Source organism: Salmo salar, chromosome ssa24 (assembly GCF_905237065.1).
Source record: "Salmo salar chromosome ssa24, Ssal_v3.1, whole genome shotgun sequence".
Taxonomy (NCBI): Eukaryota; Metazoa; Chordata; class Actinopteri; order Salmoniformes; family Salmonidae; genus Salmo; species Salmo salar.
This window is the reverse complement of record NC_059465.1, coordinates 493,228-514,942: the sequence shown is the minus strand read 5'-3', so window position 1 is coordinate 514,942 and position 21,715 is coordinate 493,228. Positions and strand designations below refer to the sequence as shown.

The 21,715-nt window shown below is 42.3% G+C and overlaps 1 protein-coding gene across 2 annotated transcripts; it reads left to right on the top strand.

Annotated features, from left to right (window-relative positions):
- Positions 1-3,238: 3,238 nt before the first annotated feature.
- Positions 3,239-21,183, top strand: ascc2 (activating signal cointegrator 1 complex subunit 2). Of its 2 annotated transcripts, none has more exons than XM_014170480.2 (19): positions 3,239-3,719; positions 3,789-3,909; positions 4,239-4,397; positions 4,514-4,687; positions 4,985-5,114; positions 5,225-5,292; positions 5,492-5,605; positions 5,853-5,965; positions 6,189-6,263; positions 8,266-8,370; positions 8,534-8,602; positions 8,829-8,903; positions 9,114-9,354; positions 12,489-12,685; positions 12,890-13,009; positions 13,247-13,474; positions 13,745-13,829; positions 19,760-19,854; positions 20,006-21,183. In XM_014170480.2, the coding sequence occupies exons 2-19, from the start codon at positions 3,823-3,825 to the stop codon at positions 20,181-20,183; spliced, it is 2,313 nt and encodes a 770-aa protein (XP_014025955.2). In that variant the 5' UTR covers positions 3,239-3,719; positions 3,789-3,822; the 3' UTR covers positions 20,184-21,183.
- The last annotated feature ends 532 nt before the right edge of the window (positions 21,184-21,715 follow it).

Here is a 21,715-nt window from a genome sequence, read left to right as displayed (position 1 = left end):
GTAGACATCCTTGGACTTTCTCCTCCATACATTTTCTGAGTGCAAACCCTTCTATTCATTCCATACCAAAAAAGTATAAATCAACTTTAACTGAAAACTAAATATTTTCCCAACAAGGGACTGAGGATGTGACTTTCTGAGTACAGTACTTACATTTGAGTCATTTAGCAGATGCTCTTATCCAGAGCAATTTACAGTAAAGAGTAAATACATTTACTCGTATTGGTCCCCCATGGGAAATTAACACACAACCCTGGCGTTGCAAGCGCCATGCTCTACCAACTGAGCCACATGGGACTTGAATGTGTTATTTTTTTTACTTGATGAGGAACCAGACAAAAACACAAGAAACGTGTGAATTTAACAACCAAATATGTACATACAGACCTATTCATGGTGAAGGGCTTGTTTTTCTTACCAAGTTTGACCTGCATAAAGAATGTGCTGATTTAGTTTTCTGTCCTGACATTGTTCTCTACTAAGATATGTCCGAAATAGCTCCCTATATAGTACACTACTTTTGTGTAAAACCTAAAGCTAGTGCACTGGAGGGAATAGGGTGCTATTTTGGACAAAGGTGTGATGGACTATGGTGGCACCAGAATGCTCTTCATGTGTCACTGACTAGATTTTTCCACTACTCTCGAAACTGTATTTATCTAGTCCTCCATTCCTTATCCATACTGTTCTCACATAGAGATGTATTACATTTCATAAGTTGTATTGTTTTATTATTTGTTATGATGAAAATTAAGAATCAAATACTGTATGCAGAACGATAGGTACACTTAAGATGTGGCCTGACTGTTTGTGTCCTTATCCAATACCTAGTGAAGTGAGGCTGTAATTCATGTAGCTAAGCCCAAACCTCATGGTTTAATCTGTAAGACTTTTTTACCTGTCGTGGAAAACGATTGTTAAGCTGTTAGTCAGCTTCTACCATGTCAATGGTTGATTAGATCATTGAGTTATGAAGTACTATATTGTATTGGTGCAGTGTTCAGGACACTGTTGCATGGCTATATAACAGTTTTTATAAGATTATAACAGTTGAAGGGTTATAACCATTATAACAGTTACAGGATTATGACAGTTGCTATAGGGTTATATGAGTTATAACTGTTATTAAAGGGTTATGGTTGGTAGGATTTGTCATCAGGGGACCATCTGGTATTATATGTTAGGTTTATAACTTAAATATGTTGTGACAACAGCAAAACTGTAAGATCAGGATCATAAAGACACAGGACTAAAGTTATTTTGGTTTATAGGCTTTCTCATTCATATATGTTTTAGGGTTGTTTCTTGATTGGTGAGAATTTATTGTGCCATTAGCACAGTGTTTCCCAAACTCTGTCCGCAGGACCCCAAAGGGTGCACGTTTTGTTTTTTGACCTAACACTACACAGTTGTATCAGATTATCAAAGCTTGATGATTCATTTATTATTTCAATCAGCTGTGTAGTGCTAGGGCAAAAACCAAATCGTGCACCCCTTGGGTTCCAAAGACAGTTTTGGGAAATCCTGCATTAGCATATGCAAGTGTATATATATATAATATGATAAATGACCTCTAGAGGGAGACAAAGCATCTGAAATGTACCAGCTTAGAGCTGTAGAGAATATTTTGTTTCCCCCTTGCTCAGTTGTTGTATTATAATTGCTATGCAATGACTTCAATGTCAGTCCACAATTATCTTGTTATTATTTAGCATAGAATAGGTCAAAATCCTAAAGATTAGGGGAATAATTGTGCTTTCCCATTTCTGAGTCATTCTATGAACTCGTATGAAATAAGCCATCACATGAAATAGAAGAATGTACAATGTCAACCATAATGTATTGAAACTGTTAGTAGTATGGATGATCACTTAGCCATTATGTTTTGAATTCAAGTTTATGCACACTACACACTTCTTTTGTCTAGAAACACAAGCCATGTGAAACTAGACAACGATGCAATCTTGGTTTTATTTATTCTTTGTCTTTCATTTTATCGGTATTTTACATGTGGCACATGTAAAACACATGTGTTAGTCATCAAAGGACACATACATCAATACAACACTTCTCAATTCAGAATACATACACAGTCAACACACATTTGCACCTATTGTTTCTACAGCAGTTCTAAAATAAATCAATCAATAAAATACAGGATTTTGCTATCTTAAACACCTAATTGTGTTTTTAGTCTCTAACTGACTTTAGACTTATTGAAGATGTTATTTATATATGCTGTAAAGAAGTCAGACTCCTGTGAATAGTGGTGTCAGGGAACGGTTGTACATTTTGGGGAACCTCGTCATCAGCCTTTGCAATGTGTTGTGGAAACGTATTTTTTTTTATAAACAATTTTCCTTAATCAACTCTCATGGCTCATTACTTTGTTGCACAATTTACAATTACACCTTATTATAGGGTGTTCATAAGCACTGCATTAATGCTTCACAAATCATTTAGAAGAAAAGTCATAATACATAAGGTGATTGTAACGATGTGCGCTGAGAGTCGGGAAGCAAGTTCAGGGAGTGAGTGTTTTAATAAATAAATGAAACCTAATACAAAACAAGAAACATGAACAACGCACAGACAGGAAACGGAAACAAAGACGCCTGGGGAAGGAACCAAAGGGCGTGACATATATACATTAGGGCAGGTAAACAAGGACGTGATGGAGTCCAGGTGAGTGATGATGCGCAGGTGTGTGTAAGGGTGGTAACAGGTGTGCACCATAACGAGCAGCCTTGTGACCAAGAGGCCGGAGAGGGAGCACACGTGACAGTGATATAAATCTGATCAAATCTAATGTATTTATAAAGCCTTTTTTTACATCAGCAAATGTCACAAAGTGCTTATACAGAAACCCAGACTAAAACTCCAAACAGCAAGCAATGCAGATGTAGATGCACAGTGGCTAGGAAAAACTCCCTAGAAAGGCTGGAACCTAGGAAGAAACCCAGAGAAGAACCAGGCTCTGAGGGGTGGCCAGTCCTCTTCTGGCTGTGCTGGGTGGATGCTTTGACAAATGTTGCGCAACTCATCGTTCATCATTTGCCTCCTTTATTATGCATGACATTCGCATATGAAATATTTCTGAACAATCCACGAAGGCCTCATAAATGGCTAACTTGGCTATCAAGCACAAAGATTCTTCCTCTCTGCTGTCTGTCCCAGGCTGTATATCATTTGCGTCACGCAAACGGACATTGAGCTGCGCGTGCGCAATGTAAAAGTGCTTGGGCACTTCCGGCTCGCCTCATGCGCAAAACAGAACAGTGGCTCGTAATGGCTTGAAAGAGCCAAACATTATATAAAATAAGAGGTGTGTTTATCGTTGTGGTAATTGGCAATTACATATGATGCTAAAATAGCTAACATGATTCAATTAGCTTAACTAACGCGTTGTGGTTAATCTTCCTTGCCAACTCTTGTGTGGCTCAGTTGTCTGATTGGCAAGCTGAGAAACTCATGCTAGCTAACTGTCTGCAATTAGCTGGCTAGTTATGTCTTTCTTTGCCAGTGCCACGTTGATTTGTTGTAGCCACTTCCTAAATTATTAATGCACATTCTGTCCGCGGCGAACTACACACCGGCGTGCCTAGTTTGGTAACATTACTGACTCATACTTAACGGTTGTACCTAGCTTAGTTGGCTTAATCGATTTTGAACTAACCCAGCTGTTACCTAAACTGGGAATCGTCTTACTTAACTAGCAGGTAGGTTCGCTAACTAGTTGGATGTGTGTCCTATCCATTGCATACAGTAAGTTATCTCTCTATTTGAAGAATCAACTTGAACTTGAAAGAGTGAAGAGAAACGATGGCGTGTGCAATGATACCTCTTGATGAGCAACAGGTGACAGAGGCTACTGGGCCTCTGGGAAAGGAGCGCACCCTGCCAGCCCTGGTAAGACAGCCAACATTAAAAACCATCTGACACTGCTTCCTCGTGTACATTATGTCCATAGCTGTGGTTGTCACATCACAAACGAACTGCGTTGTGGTATGTTATCTGTATTAGGTAGAGTTTGCTACTGTAAGCTATCATCAAAGTCTGTAAATTCCCTTTGGTTATGTGCCAGTTCATCAGACCTATTTTACTGTCCTAGTTTTCTCATAACCCACTCTAGTATATGTTTCCCTCAACTGTAGAAGTTAAGCTATATAATATCAGTGTGTTTGCCTATGTCTGATGTCTCTGAACCATTGCCCACTGTCCTTGTGTTGCCATGGCAGCATCCAGACAGGAAGGAGGAGCGGTGTTTCGTGCCTTATAAGCCCCCTCCCGAGGACAGCTCCCCCGCTCAGGTGGAGGAGTACCTGGAGCATGGCAAGTTCATCACTGAGGACCTGGACTGGCTGCTGGCCCTGCGACATGACAAGTTCTGGTGCCAGGTCAGTCACTGTGGCTGTCATACACCATATGATGTGGAGACGGGAGGTTTTGACCTGACGAAGAAGAACCTAAACCCATTGTGGCCATCATTAACACGCATATCCCCCCCCCCCAGGTGGTGTTTGATGAGTCATTGCAGAAGTGTCTGGATTCCTACCTACGCCACTCCCCTCGGGGATTAGACCCCTCCTCCTTGCCCTCCTCCCCGGCCGTTGCTGACATGCAGCGCTGCATCCACCGAGCCGTCTTTATGACCTTCCTCAGAATGGCCACGCACAAGGAGTCCAAGGTACCGCTGCTTTCTAGGTATTCTGGGGGTATGTCTGTTTCTGATAATGCAATGATGTAGTGTTGTTGAATGGAGAAACTGTCTTATGCACGTCCAGATACCTGTAATTTAAAAGCAGATAACTTGGCTCACATTTAAAGGTCGTGTTTAGACGGCGTTAGAGACAAGTTATATTTAACCTCTGTTAGAGGCAAAGAATTTTTGGAACATTAATTATTCTCCGCCCGACTCTTATATTGAGAGGAGAATTGTCTGACTGAACATAACTTTTATCTCCTGTTTTCTCTTCTCTCTCAGGAGAGCTTTATAACTCCGACTGTGTTCGGAGAGATCATTTACAACAACTTCCTGTTCGACATTCCCAAGATCCTGGACCTGTGTGTTCTGTTTGGGAAAGGAAACTCCCAGCTGCTACATAAGATGATAGGTGAGCTCAGCAATGGGCCCTTTCTCAGGTGTAGCATTTTACCTGCTCAAATGGATCTAGAACAGATTTGTTTCTCAATAAATGACATCAATGTCTTGTTTATCTTCCAGAAAACATCTTCACCCAGCAGCCGTGTTACTATGGAGACCTGGATGAGGCGGTTCTCTCAGTCCTACAGGTAAGAAGCACAACCATTCAATACACTCCATTTCAAAAGGTTTTGTGCTCTTTGAAAATAATCTAGGTGACGCTGAAATTTTACCTCAATTCAAATTTAGTGTCACGGCTTTTTAAGATGTCTCAGCCTGCAACTTTTAAGGAGTGCACTTTGTAGAAAATAGGGTGCCATTTCAGACTTGCCCTTTGTCTCTCCCCAGGTGTTGGACACTATCCTTGCTAAGTGTGGTCTCCAGTGTGAAGGAGCCACTGCCATCGAGCCTCTGAAGCTCAGCGAACCCAGCCGACCCACCGCCATGACCATGAGTCAACAGGTTATGATAAACATACTGCTGATGCATTTTACACCATGACCGACTAGACAGACCACAGTTATAAAGTAAAGTCCACTGCTTGTCAGAGATTGGTGTCTTTAAAACATGTCAGCTGAAGTTTAAAATCTCTTCAATGAGTCACCGGTTTGTTTTAACTGATTGTTGTGAAACCTCTTCCATCTCCTCAGTGAGTTGACATTCTCCTAGTACAGGAGTGACTGGTTCTGACTGCTTGTGCCTCTTCCAGGACCTAGTGGATTTGGTGCTGTACCTGTGTGACACCTGTACCACCATCCAGGCCTTCCTGGACATCTTCCCTGCTGCCTGCTCTACATTTCACTGTCACAGCTTCCTCAATAGGTAGCGTGCGCGCTCGCACACACCTTCCACTCAGTTTCCTCAACAGTTTAAATTATTTTATTTGGTAAACATATACAGCCAAGAACAAGCAGTATTTAGCTTGTTTCCCACCACCACTATTCAACTACACTGTTTCCACAGTGGTGGAACATTTGTTTATTTCAATATTGCTTTTGTCAATTGATCACTTTTGCTCTAACTTTTACCTTCTTATTCTTCTTAGACTAGCCTCATTCTACGAGGTGGCTGTGCCTGACATAGAGAAGGCTGTAAGGAAAAGAAACTTTGACGACAAGAGGTGTGTTTCTGTTCGTAGTTGTGTGCTTTTGCCTGAACGTCAGACTGTTACCATGCTTTCCCCATGGATATCAGTCTGAAAGAAGTTGCTGTAAAAAAAAGACTTAGTTTCTACAAATAAAATTATATTTGAGGTTACTTTCCCGGTTGGTTCTTTTGGCGGTAGGAGGTGGAGATGGAGTATCCACAGGAAAGTGTTGTTTACCAAACTTTTTGAAAGTCTGAATAACACTATTCTGTGAATACTTTGTCTCAGTTTTCAAGCAGCAGAAGGACAAAATGCACCGACAACCGGTAGATCAAGTTTAAATGTAATTTTATTAAACATTCTGGCTTATAAAGAAAATGCACACAAATGGCTGTATATACCAATTAATAGTGTATTACAACCTGATTATTCATGTATGTGTGTGTGTGGGTACTGTGCATGAACTGTCTACAGTTGAAGTCGGAAGTTTACATACACTTAGGTTGGAGTCATTAAAACTCGTTTTTCAACCACTCCACAAATTTCACTGTCAGCAAACTATAGTTTTGCAAGTCGGTTAGGACATCAGCTTTGTGCATGACACAAGTCATTTTTCCAACTATTGTTTACAGACAGATTATTTCACTTATAATTCACTGTATCACAATTCCAGTGGGTCAGAAGTTTACATACACTAAGTTGACTGTGCCTTTTAAACAGGTTGGAAAATTCCAGAAAATGATGTCATGGCTTTAGAAGCTTCTGATAGGCTAATTTACATAATTTGAGTCAACTGGGGGTGTACCTGTGGATGTATTTCAAGGCCTACCTTTAAACTCTGTGTCTCTTTGCTTGACATCATGGCAAAATCAAAAGAAATCAGCCAAGACCTCAAAGGTAATTGTAGACCTCCACAAGTCTGGTTCATCCTTGGAAGCAATTTCCAAATGCCTGAAGCTACCACGTTCATCTGTACAAACAATAGTACACAAGTATGAAGACCATGGGACCACGTAGCCGTCATACTGCTCAGCAAGGAAGAAGCCACTGCTCCAAAACCACCATAAAAAAGCCAGACTATGGTTTGCAACTGCACATGGGGACGAAGATCGTACTTTTTGGAGAAATGTCCTCTGGTCTGATGAAACAAAAATAGAATTGTTTGGCCATAATGACCATTGTTATGTTTGGAGGAAAAAGGGGGATGCTTGCAAGCCGACGAACACCATCCCAACCGTGAAGCACGGGAGTGGCAGCATGTTGTGGGGGTGCTTTGCTGCAGGAGGGACTGGTGCACTTCACAAAATGGATGGCAACATGAGGAAGGATAATTATGTGGATATATTGAAGCAACATCTCAAGACATCAGTCAGGAAGTTAAAGCTTGGTTGCAAATGGGTCTTCCAAATGGACAATGACCCCAAGCATACTTCCAAAGTTGTGGCAAAATGGCTTAAGGACAACAAAGTCAAGGTATTGGAGTGGCCATCAAAGCCCTGACCTCAATCCCATAGAACATTTGTGGGCAGAACTGAAAAAGCGTGTGCAAGCAAGGAGGCCTACAAATCTGACTCGGTTACACCAGCTCTGTCTGGAGGAATGTGCCAAAATTCACCCAACTTATTGTGGGAAGCTTGTGGAAGGCTACCCAAACGTTTGACCCAAGTTAAACAATTTAAAGGCAATGCTACCAAATACTAATTGAATGTATATAAACTTCTGACACACTGGGAATGTGATGAAAGAAATAAAAGCTGAAATAAATAATTCTCCCTACTATTATTCGGACATTTCACATTCTTAGAATAAAGTGGTGATCCTAACTGGCCTAACACAGGGAATTTTTACTAGGATTAAATGTCAGGAATTGTGAAACTGAGTTTAAATGTATTTGGCTAAGGTGTATGTAAACTTCTGACTTCAACTATGTTCTATGTTCTGTGTGTGTATGTACCGCGCCTGTTCATTTTTGCATCCGTGTGTGTGTGTGTACGCACTTGTGTGAGTGACTGACCCCTCCCGTGCCCCCTGCCAGTCTCCAGGAGGACCTGTGGAGGAGGGTGTGTCACGCCCGGAGGAGGATGGTGGAGATGGCACACCTGCTGCTACAACACACCTGCCTACAGCCCATACTAGAGGGGTCAGAATAAAATGCCTTTATCTCTTTCTATTCTCTTTTTCATCCTTTCTTTATCCACCTACCAAACCTTCATGCTGGAATTCATATTTTCTTTTAGTATGGGGATCATATTTGCTCATAGCCTTCCTGCAGTCTTTGAACATTGTTGTTAATTTGATTTTAGCTCAGAGAACATTCAGACATTTGTGGAGGAACTCCTGCAGCATTTCACTACTTTCCTACCAGAGAAGAGGTACAGTGCATACTTGTTTGAATCCTGATATGGGAAGAATTTCCTTTTGAAGGGCCATAAACGTCTTCAATCAATAGTTTTGACCATTGCATCCCTGACCTAATTAATACCAGAGTTTTCGTACGATAACTGCTGTTTTTAGGAATGCTGTGTAACTGATTGGAGGTTGTCCATTGAGGAGATAAAGAATGTTTGTTTATGCCATCCTTGTTGCTGTCTGTCTCAGGTTCCTATTGGACTACGATGAGCAGTTCCCCATAGCTGATGATATCAGTCTTCTACAGCAGGCCTTCCCTCTCCTGTATCCTTCCTCCACATGGTCTCACACACTCAGACACATGTTCCTCAATGAGTCCACCAGTCAGCCACTCAGTCATAGAAACATACACATCCCCCTCATTGGAAGAAACGTATCCATCCATCCAACCTAGAGCAGTGATATTAACACACCTCCACCACCCTTTCCTCCAGCACTGCCTGTTGTCTTTCCTTAACCCTCCGTCCCTGTCAGAGATGAGACTAGGACATCATATCTGCTCCAGGGGGTGGAGGATGCCTGGGACAGCATCGGCCGGAGGAGAACCCAGTACAGACCCCAGCAGACACACTCCTCTGCCGGGCTGACTGGCCAGGGAGTAGAGGGTGGGGCAGGGGCCTGGGGGGGAGAGATGGTGATCAGAGAGCCAGGGGAAGAAGGGGAGACCCCCAGAGGAGCAGAGGCCATGCGGGATATGCCCCATAAAGGAGACAACGTGAGTTCTGAATAGGAGATACCAGTTTGGGCAAATGGGGTGGGGTGAGCTGTGTTGTAGTTTGTTAGTTAAACCGCCAAAATAACGGGGCCATACGTACGAACATAAGTGATCATTTCAATTTAAACCGTTTCTCTCAACTCATAATGCGTATCGGCCAATTCAAATAGTCGATTTACTTGCACGTGACAGAACACTAAATTCTAGCTGGTCCCATCAGATAACATGGCATATATTAGCTTTATGCTAATATAGCAGGTGGCGGTGACTATATCCTGGAACAAATTCTTCATCAGCCTATCAAAGATCTTAGACTTTATATGCACCAACCAATGGCATTTCTTAAAATAGGTCAACCCTGACCACGGGGTATATTTTAAACCTACAAATGAAAGGTTTACTTTTGTTACGTTGGTCTGTAACAAAATGTTGTGTGCCAATATTGCATTGATGTATCCTTGACTAGGCTCCTAGCATATATGAGAAAATCTCAAGATTTTGTGCTTTTATGGAAAAAAGATAAATGAGGTCCTTACAACATCTACGTTGATTTATTTTCTGTATTTATTTAAACTTTATTTAATTAGGCAAGTCAGTTAAGAACAAATTCTTATTTACAATGACTGCCTACCCCATCCAAACCCTGGGCTAATTGCGCGCCGCCCTATGGGACTCCCAATTACGGCCGGTTGTGATACAGCCTGGAATCGAACCAGGGTCTGTAGTGACGCTCCTAGCACTAAGATGCAGAGCCTTAGACCGCTGCGCCACTCATACAGCGTAAAACAAAAAAAATTAAGAGACATATGCATTTGTCAAATAGCAGACATGTAGGCTACCATTATCACCATCGCTTCTAAGCGGTTCACTCGAAATCGATAGTGCACTTTAACTATGGGTTCGAGACCCCCTCGCATTAAGCTTTTTTGTTGAGGAAAAGATAGGTAATTGCTGGTCGTTGACACTCGATTCAAAACATGTAATAAAGTGGATGAATATAATAATGAATAGCCTATGAAACGTTGCAGGCCTACGTAAGTGAAGCCTACATAATAATTTAACCTACTAATGATAGCCTACATGAGGGGTAGGCAACCCTGTTCCTGGAGTACTGCAGGATTTTGTTCCAACTAGGCACCACTCAAGACCAACTTGAGCTAATTGAGCAGTGATTCCCTAAAATCAACACATCTGGTCTTTCAGATGGGTTAAATCAAAAACATTAAGTTCCTGCGCCATTCCAGGACCAGGGTTGCCTACACTGTCTCCTCGCCAGGAGAGGGCGTAATCACTCTGTGGGTGGCTCACCGGCCAGTTGTTCATGAATTGAGGTGTACCATTCAAAGTCCCATATGCATTAGTAGGGTTATAGCATAAGGAGGACACTATCTGATGTTAATTAATGTAAGCTATAGCTATGTTGATTGGAGTTCCTATAGTAGCATACAGAAAATGCTAATCATAGAGTTAGATAAAACCCCCATAGAGTATTGGGTCGGAACCCCCTTTACCTTCAGAACATCCTTAATTATTTGGGGCATGGATTCTACAAGTCAGAAACATTCCACAGGGATGTTGGTGGTGACGCAATGGCATTACGCAGTTGCTGCAGATTGGATGGCGGTACACCACTGCCACCAGCCTGTACCATTGACACGAGGCAGGGTGGGACTCATGCTGCTTACGCCAAGCCCTGACTCTGCCGTCAGCATAACGCAACAGGAACTGGGATTCGTTGGACGAGGCAACATTTTTACACTTCTCAATTGTCCAGTGTTGGTGATCGCGTGCCCCTGAAGCCACTTCTTCTTGGTTTTAGCTGATAGGAGTGGAACCCGGTGTGGTCGCCTGCTACAATAGCCCATCTGTGACAAGGATCGATGAGTTTTGCTTTCCGAGATGCTGTTCAACACACCACTGTTGTACTGCGCCGTTATTTTCCTGTCTTTGGCCCGCCTCTTGGCTTGCACAGTTCTTGCCATTCTCCTTCGACCTCTTTCATCAACGAGCTGTTTGTTGCACCATTCTCAGAAACCTTAGACGCTGTCGTGCGTGAAAAGCCCAGGAGGGCAGTCATTTCTGAGATACTGGATCCGGCGTGCCTGGCACCAACGATCATTCCACGATCAAAGTCGATTAGGTCACTCGTTTTGCTCATTATAACGTTAAATCTAACAGTAACTGAAAGCCTCAATGCTTGCCTGTCTGCCTGCTTTATATAGCAAGCCACGGTCACATGACTCACTGCCTGTAGGAGTGATACATTTTCTTAAACTGGGTGGTGTACCTAATAAAATCCTACTGTACACTTTGTAATGCTCTTCCTCATCGAGTCAAGTAATGCATACGTGACAAAGCAGATGATTAAAAATGCATATAAAATGTTTTAGGCCTACATTTAGGTGTACACCTCCATGTAATAAAGCCTATGCCTTATGATTATTAGTGTTTGTGTGCAAGGCTGAAGAGAGAGCTCCTTAATAATAAATGCAATCTTAGCCTACAGACAACAGCTTGAAAATGATGTCCCTTTTCAACACACTAACACAATACATGTAAATCTACATTTCAAATGTGAGGACTCGTGAGATTGGAACTCATGCCACAATCTGCAACAATTATGTGGACTAGGCACTTTACACAGAATGCAATTTGACCAGTCAGTCAAATATAGTTGCTTTGATGATCAGGACATGCTGTTGGGGGTATGTTAAGGACGCTTCCGTGAGCAAGTTTTTGGAACTCGTCCAACTACATCAACGATTTTAATTGGCTGATGCAGAACTTGTTCCAGGATATAATCACTGCCACCTGGTGGGGCTAGTTTAGGGCTAACGTGTGCTATGTTATCTGATGGGACCAGCTACAATTTAGTGTTCTGTCACGTGCAAGTAAATCAACAATTTTTTTAATTGGCTGATACGCAACTGTTTACATTTAAATGGTTGCTTATGTTTGCAAGTATGACCTCCAGATTTGTAATTTTAGCAGGCAAAATTATACACAAATATAACCAAATCATTTTGAGAGCTTACCTATCCTATATGAGACAACACACAGTCAGACAATGCACAGTAGCCTCAGTCCTGTGTAGATGCTGTTATAATAGTGTGTGTCTGATATGTGTTATCCAGGGTGCTGCGGGTACGATCAGTGCGGGGGAGCTGGAGTCTCTGTTAACCCATATCAGAGATCTGCTACCAGACCTGGGAGAGGGATTTCTACTGGCCTGTCTCCACCAGTACAACTACAGCTCTGAATTGGTCATTAACTACATCCTAGAGGACCGACTACACCCTGACCTGGACAAACTGGACAGAGCCATGCCCAGGTAGGGAGAGGGGTGTGTGGGTTGGTCTGTGTGTAGACAAACAAAGATGCACAAGCTGAGTCGTGCTGCGCTGGCCTGGTTACGTATCCACCATAGTTGTGGGAACTGTGCTGGAAATAACAATGTGAACAGAAAATAACAGAGCCAGCACCGGTTGGGTAGTCTGAAAAAGGTATTAATGTTGATGTTCGCCTCTCTCTCCAGGCCGGTAAAGGAGGAGCTGCCTCCTGTACTCAGCACCAGGTCCAACGTGTTTGACGATGATGAGTTTGATGTCTTCAACAGAGACCAGGTGGACATGACTCGTGTCTGGAAGGGCCGGAGGTGAGACACTATCGACTATTTAATTGTGGCCAAGATGGCCTCCTGATGACTCGGTCACAGACCGTTTCCTGTCCTGTCTTGTCACGCCAAACCACACCCAAAATAAATAAATAAATAAATAATCCCAAGTCATTTTTAGATAAATACCAGGTCAATGGTGAACTGTACAATAAAGCCTGACCTCTGTATCTTGTGATCTATAATCTCTGTATATCTGTCTGTGTTGTTTCCCTTCAGGAAAGGAGAGAGTGTGCGGGACCTGCTAAATGACAAGCAGCACATAGCAGAGCAGAAGGAACGCTACCTGACCTATGAGACTGTGGTGGATGAGGTCATCGTGACTCCCAGCGACTCAGGAGCCATCTACAATCTGAACGATTATGATGATGAGTATGATGACACATATGACATCAACCAAGTAGGAGCCAATGATCTGGACGGAGACTCCAACCTGCTCAACCGCAGGTAACATACACACCTGTTTACTGATTAAGATTTTAGCTAGTCATTATACTGATTTAGACTAGAGCCTCCCATCTGAGTTTGGTTGCTCAGTCAAGGTTTCTTACCTCTTGCCAAGGCGCTACTGCTTTCCTTTGAGATCTAGCTCCTGTTAATGAAAACACTTTGTGACAACTCTTGTACCACATTTATGTAAAAAGGGCTTTATGAATACGCTTTATTTATTGATTGTGACACATCCTCTCTCTCTCTCTCTCTCTCTCCCTTCCACAGGCCGTTCACCGTCCCTCAGGTCCTACGGCAGGGAGGCAGACCACAGATGCAGGAGGAGAACGTAGAGGAGGAAGAGGACGAGAAGGTAGGTTGTATAGAAATGGATTGTACTGTATGGAACAGTGGTCACCGACCGGTCGATCTTCAAAGCATTCCTAGTCGAGCACCAAACATTTCTGTAGAAAAGCCTACAATAAAGGCTTGCGCTCTTTAATTTTTTTGTTGTGTTGGTGATAGGTGTACTTGATTCAGAAGCCCTGCGCACTGGGTGGGCAAAGTGTTTCTATTTTGAACCATTTAATTTGTCTGAAAAGACAAACTCCGCCTACCTGGCGGACTGGGAGATCTGGAAGCCTACACCTTCCCCGGCCACAGCAAACTTTTATAACAATGACCAGAGAGACTGTCAAAGAAAACAGCAAAGAGCTGCTATTTTTTGGAGTTGGTTCATGTCTTAAGTTTTTATTCAGCACTGTCAACACTGTTTTTATTTAACACTATTACAAAACATAAAACACGCTTATCCCTACTTGCGCTGCAATGAATGAGTAGCCAAGTGTATTGATTAGCCCTTTGTTTTTATTATTTATTAGCAGCTCGTCATGTGTTTTTTTATTTCACTTCCTCTGGTCATAGAAAAAACATGAATTTGTGCATGAGGCGGTGCTACTCAAGTTTCGCCATCAGGTGGAAGACTGTCCCATCTCTCTAGTCAGTCTTACCGGAGGAAAGGAAGGAGAGAGCAGGGACTGCGAAAGGCAGACCCTCTGCTGCTCTCTCCCTTCCTCCGCTGAGACTAATGCCTAAACTAAAACAACTGGAAACTCTGAAATTTCAGACTTCAGTGCTGGGAACTCAATTTTAATTAAAAAAAATGATAATACATGATTATAATAAAAAGATCAGACTGGGAAAAATTTCTACAAATCTGAGCGGTAGAGTTCGGTTTACTTTTCGACTGCAAATGTGATCTTGACTCAAAGGTTGGTGACTACTGTCGTGACGTGGACTTCATTAATGTGATGACTGTTATATTAAATCAATTCTCTGTGTAATTATTATTACTTGATTAAACTAATCATGTAACATTTAATTAACTTATTAATGTATTATTACCTCATCAATCATTCTAAACATAATCAGCGATACACAAATTGGCTCAATTATTTATTTACTAACTACTTTAACAATTACAGAATACACACTAATATTATACAGTAAATAGTCTCTAGAAGACTAACAGGACAGTTTGGTTATAACACGGTGGTGAATTCAGAGGGGGGGGGGGAGACTAAGGAGTTACTCTATTGGACATCGGGAAGCTTCGCTCATGAAAATTCAAAATCTTAAGCACTCTGATAGCCGTTCATTCGAAAAAAAAGAGAATGCAATTTATATATTTACGGTTGAGCTGTCCTTGATCGTCCAAATCCTTTGGTCACGGAGATGTTGGCGTATGACTCTGGTTTGGCCACCAGAGATCACCATGTCCTTAGGTAGAGCTCCTGGTTGTGCTGGTGGTAAGAATGGATACTTTGAAGTACCCTATACAGTAGTTCTCAGTTGATCTTGTTAGAATGCTTCAGAGGTTGTCGGTGTTCTCATCCCTAGGCTACGTACGTCTTCAGCTGCAGACTGATAACGTGACGTCTAGGATTTGCTTCTTCTGTATTGATTGATAGCTTCAGAGTTTATAACCATTTTGAAACATTTGGCTTACGCCTTAAGTCTGCTTGGTCTATAGAGTGGTAGATTTCTTAACCATTGGTAATGTATTCAGCTGGAGCTGCACATACAGTGAGGGGGAAAAAAGTATATGATCCCCTGCTGATTTTGTACGTTTGCCCACTGACAAAGAAATGATCAGTCTATAATTTTAATGGTAGGTTTATTTGAACAGTGAGAGACAGAATAACTAAAAAAAATCCAGAAAAACGCATGTCAGAAATGTTATAAATTGATTTGCATTTTAATGAGGGAAATAAGTATTTGACCCCCTCTCAATCAAAGATTTCTGGCTCCCAGGTGTCTTTTATACAGGTAACGAGCTGAGATTAGGAGCACACTCTTAAAGGGAGTGCTCCTAATCTCAGTTTGTTACCTGTATAAAAGACACCTGTCCACAGAAGCAATCAATCAATCAGATTCCAAACTCTCCATCATGGCCAAGACCAAAGAGCTCTCCAAGGATGTCAGGGACAAGATTGTAGACCTACACAAGGCTGGAATGGGCTACAAGACCATCGCCAAGCAGCTTGGTGAGGTGACAACAGTTGGTGCGATTATTCGCAAATGGAAGAAACACAAAAGAACTGTCAATCTCCCTCGGCCTGGGGCTCCATGCAAGATCTCACCTCGTGGAGTTGCAATGATCATGAGAACGGTGAGGAATCAGCCCAGAACTACACAGGAGGATCTTGTCAATGATCTCAAGGCAGCTGGGACCATAGTAACCAAGAAAACAATTGGTAACACTACGCCGTGAAGGACTGAAATCCTGCAGCGCCCGCAAGGTCCCTCAAGAAAGCACATATACATGCCCGTCTGAAGTTTGCCAATGAACATCTGAATGATTCAGAGGACAACTGGGTGAAAGTGTTGTGGTCAGATGAGACCAAAATGGAGCTCTTTGGCATCAACTCAACTCGCTGTGTTTGGAGGAGGAGGAATGTTGCCTATGACCCCAAGAACACCATCCCCACCATCAAACATGGAGGTGGAAACATTATGCTTTGGGGGTGTTTTTCTGCTAAGGGGACAGGACAACTTCACCGCATCAAAGGGACGATGGACGGGGCCATGTACCGTCAAATCTTGGGTGAGAACCTCCTACCCTCAGCCCGGGCATTGAAAACGGGTCGTGGATGGGTATTCCAGCATGACAATGACCCAAAACACATGGCCAAGGCAACAAAGGAGTGGCTCAAGAAGAATCATATTAAGGTCCTGGAGTGGCCTAGCCAGTCTCCACACCTTAATCCCATAGAAAATCTGTGGAGGGAGCTGAAGGTTCGAGTTGCCAAACGTCAGCCTCGAAACCTTAATGACTTGGAGAAGATCTGCAAAGAGGAGTGGGACACTCCTGAGATGTGTGCAAACCTGGTGGCCAACTACAAGAAACGTCTGACATCTGTGATTGGCAACAGGGGTTTTGCCACCAAGTACTAAGTCATGTTTTGCAGAGGGGTCAAATACTTATTTCCCTCATTAAAATGCAAATAAATTTGTAACATTTTTGACATGTGTTTTTCTGGATTTTTTGTTGTTATTCTATCTCTCACTGTTCAAATAAACCTACCATTAAAATTATAGACTGATCATTTCTTTGTCAGTGGGCAAACGTACAAAATCAGCTGGGGATCAAATACTTTTTTCCCTCACTGTAACTGGTCTAATATGTTAATTCTTCAGCGCGTCCTTTTAAACACTTGGGGGAAAAAGGGCATTCCATTACGTTTTGCATAATCTCTGTGCTCACGTGGGCATGGTTACTGACTTGGTAAACTATACATGAAAAACTATTTTCTCATTTAGAAGACTAAAATCACTTCTGTCTTTTCAAAAGTATTCTGACACTTATTCTCCCTGGGCACTGTAGGTTAACTTCCCTGGGCTAGCGTCCCACCTAGTCAACAGCCAGTGGAATCGCGTGGCGTGAAATACAAATACCTCATAAATGCTATAACTTCAATTTCTCAAACATATGACTATTTTACACCATTTTAAAGACAAGACTCTCGTTAATCTAACCACGTTGTCCGATTTCAAAAAGGCTTTACAGCGAAAGCAAAACATTAGATTATCTCAGGAGAGTACCCTGCCAAAAATTATCACAGCCATTTTCAAAGCAAGCATATATGTCACCAAAACCACAGCTAAATGCAGCACTAACCTTTGATCTTCATCAGATGACACTCCTAGGACATATTGTTATACAATACATGCATGTTTTGTTCAATCAAGCTCATATTTATATCAAAAACCAGCTTTATACATTAGCATGTGATGTTCAGAACTAAAATACCCACCGCAAACTTCCGTGGAATTTACTTTATTACTCAAGATTAACGTTCACAAAATACATAACAATTCTTTTAAGAATTATAGATACAGAACTCCTTTATGCAATCGCAGTGTCAGATTTTAAAATAGCTTTTCGGCGAAAGCACATTTTGCAATATTCTGAGTAGATATCACGGCTAGCTAATTTGACACCCACCAAGTTTGGCCCTCACCAAACTAAGATTTACTATAAGAAAAATTGGATTACCTTTGCTGTTCCCTCATCAGAATGCACTCCCAGGACTTCTACTTCAACAACAAAATGTTGTTTTGGTTATAAATAATCCATAGTTATATTCAAATAGCTTTGTTTTGTTCGTGCGTTCAGGTCAGTATCCGAAGGGTGACGAGCGAGCGCATTTCGTGACAATTTCAAAATATTCCATTACCGTACTTCGAAGCATGTCAAACGCTGTTTAAAATCAAATTTTATGCTATTTTTCTTGTAAAATAGCCATAATATTCCAACCGGGCGACGTTGTATTCATTCAAAGACTGAAAGAAAAACATGGAGTCGTCTCGTGGACGCGCATCTCCAGTGTCATTGTTCCCTGCCTGACCACTCACAAAAACTCCTGCTTTCTTTCGCCCAGAGACTGCCGAGACGTCATTCCACTTTCTGGCGCCTTCTGAGAGCCAATGGAAGCCTTAGAAAATGTCACGTTACAGCAGAGATGCTGTATTTTTGATGGAGATGCCACAGAAGGAGAACAAATTGTCAGACAGGGCACTTCCTGTATAGAATCTTCTCAGGTTTTGGCTCAGACACCATTCAAACAGTTTTAGAAACTTCAAAGTGTTTTCTATCCAAATCTACTAATTATATGCATATTCTCGTTTCTGGGCAAGAGTAGTAACCAGTTTAAATCGGTTACGTTTTTTTATCCGGCCGTGCAAATACTGCCCCCTAGCCCCAACAGGGTAACCTGCAGTATTGACAATTTCGGAAAAAATATGTGCCCATATTAAACTGCCTCCTACTCAAACTCAGAAGCTAGGATATGCATATTATTAGTAGATTTGGATAGAAAACACTCTGAAGTTTCTAAAACCGTTTGAATGGTGTCTGAGTATAACAGAGCTCATATGGCAAGCAAAAGGCGCTGCTGCGCCTTCTTCACCACGCTGTCTGTGTGGGTGGACCATTTCAGTTTGTCCGTGATGTGTACGCCGAGGAAATTAAAACCACTACTGTCCCGTCAATGTAGATAAGGGGCTGCTCCCTCTGCTTTTTCCTGAAGTCCACGATGATCTCCTTTGTTTTGTTGACATTGAGTGTGAGGTTATTTTCCTGACACCACACTCCGAGGGCCCTCACCTCCTCCGCGTAGGCCGCCTCGTCGTTGTTGGTAATCAAGCCTAACACTAGTGTCGTCTGCAAACTTGATGATTGAGTTGGAGGCGTGCATGGCCACGCAGTCGTGGATGAACAGGGAGTACAGGAAAGGGCTGAGAACGCACCCTTGTGGGGACCCAGTGTTGAGGATCAGCGGGGTGGAGATGTTGTTGCCTACCTTCACCACCTGGGGGCGGCCCGTCAGGAAGTCCAGGACCCAGTTGCACAGGACGGGGTCGAGACCCAGGGTCTCGAGCTTAATGACGAGTTTGGAGGGTACTATGGTGTTAAATGCTGAGCTGTAATCGATGAACAGCATTCTTACATAGGTATTCCTCTTATCCAGATGGGTTAGGGCAGTGTGATGGCGATTGTGTCGTCTGTGGACCTATTGATTTGATTTGAATGGCGCTGTTTAAAATCTTGCCCACAAGATGGCTAGCTATCTAAGGCTGTCTATGTACCATGTTTTGTTATCCAGATGATTTATATTAGGTTTGACATAGTTGAACCAGTGGCTATGCTGTAGTGTTATTCTTATATCTAGGTTAAGCTGTTTAGATGGATCAGTCAGTATGTGTTGTATCATTAACCCTTTCCATGGTGTGTGTTCTCAGGAAGGCGCTGTGAAGAGAGACCAGTTTGTTCAGGACCCAGCTCTGCTGAGAGAGAGGGCAGAGGCCAGGAGAGCTACCATGCAACACAGGAAGGGGTACGGAGACACACACACTAACTTAAATCCATGTCTTATATTGTCCTTAAGTTCTGCTATGTCTTACAATTACAATGCAAGACATCCTAAATTGAGGTTTGCTTATGAGAAATGTGTGCATTTCCCATTTGAACCCCTCTCCTCCTCCTAGGTTCCGTCCGGAGCCTGCCAGAGAGAGAGACGTGGTGGGTAAACCTAAAGGCCAGGGCCAGTCAACAGAGACTCTTCTGGACCGACGCAAGAAGGAGGCCCACAAGAGCAGGGGAGCCAACCACAACCGCAGGGCTATGTCCGACCGCAAGAGGAACAAAGGAATGATCCCCTCCTGATAAGTGTTGCCATTGAGACCAACCAACTGACCTAGCGGACGGTGCATACAAGACGCGACGACGTGGAAAGGAAGGAAAGAGAGAAAGATAATCTGGGCTCAAAGGTCATGAGCCCTGATTGATGTCCTCTTCATCAGTCAGATTCTTTCTACCGGGATTCACCGACCAGGCCATTTTATAGGCCTTTTTCTGTTCTCTTTTAGTAAAGACATTCTAGTTTTCCATTTTCTATCGCAAAGGGACACCAATGATTAGTTCCATGATAACAGAACTTTGGTTGACAAGTGGCCTGTTGGTGGAATGTTTAGAGACATGTTTGAATTGTTTAGTTTCAGTTGTTAAGTCCAATAATGTAGATTAATTCAGTTAAACCAAAGTGCTGACTGAATGGAGTGAGTGAAGGACAAGAGATTTATTTTTGCCATGTAACAAATCCATTTATTAAGATTTGGAGTGATGGAATCATTAGCTTTGACATCGTCATCAAATGAACAAGGAACATATGACTAAAACGAGAGAGGGAGACTCCAATAGGACAAGAGAACCAGTGCGACCGGCCTGACTGTCAGTCTGAAACCGCTGGATCTGGAAGAACAATGAATGTCAGTGACAGGACTAGACATCAAACTGACAGGCAGACCAGGACCAGGGGTGGCAGCGTGTGTGTGCAATGTCTGAACGAAGTGAAAGTGTCTGTGGTAGTTCATATCTCCTCACCCAGCCAATCCCCACCCACCATGGTTCAGCCTCAACCCAAAAAGTGAGCTGCTATAACAACAGTCGGTGTGTGTTTGGAAGTGCAGCCTAAGAGGTCTGTCTGAGGGACATTTGGCATCGAACAGCTTCAAGAGGCTTCTGACTCGCCATGGACAACTACTTTATAACAAAAGAATCCTATAGAAAGATCTATAAGAGCATTTTTATAAAAAATAGAAACATTACAATTTGCTTTTTGAAGCTCTTAAGAACAAACAAAATAATAAATACATTTAATACTGTGGTTAGAGCTCTTCCAATGGAGTATTTTTGTGTGAACTGAGCGTTGACTTTAAAGTGTTCTAGTGGCAACATAATACCGTAGGATGGTGAAAGATGGAAACGGCAGCTATATTACTCAAGTAATTAGCTGATGGTAGGAAGCATTTAGAGTATTCACATTTCCCTATAAGGCGTTGCTAGATTTTATTTTATTTAACCAGGCAAGTCAGTTAAGAACAAATTCTTATTTACAATGAAGGCCTGTGGTTGAGTGAAAGTGATACAAATGACTCCATTTGACCTTTCACCTTTCCATGCTATACTCATTGGTTAGCCAAGGTCAAGTCTGTTTCAGTTCTGCAAGGTCACTGGTTTATAATAAAACTATTTAAGGACTACATAAAGGATTTCTAAAATAAGTACTGTCAAGTAGTACACTCTTAAGTGCAGATGTGTTTGTAACATGCTGTCTGTCTCTGTACAGCTACTCTGGTTATCTGGTGAATAAGGCATTTACCTCACAGAGCAGTCTTTCTACAGAGTTTAACAAAAGT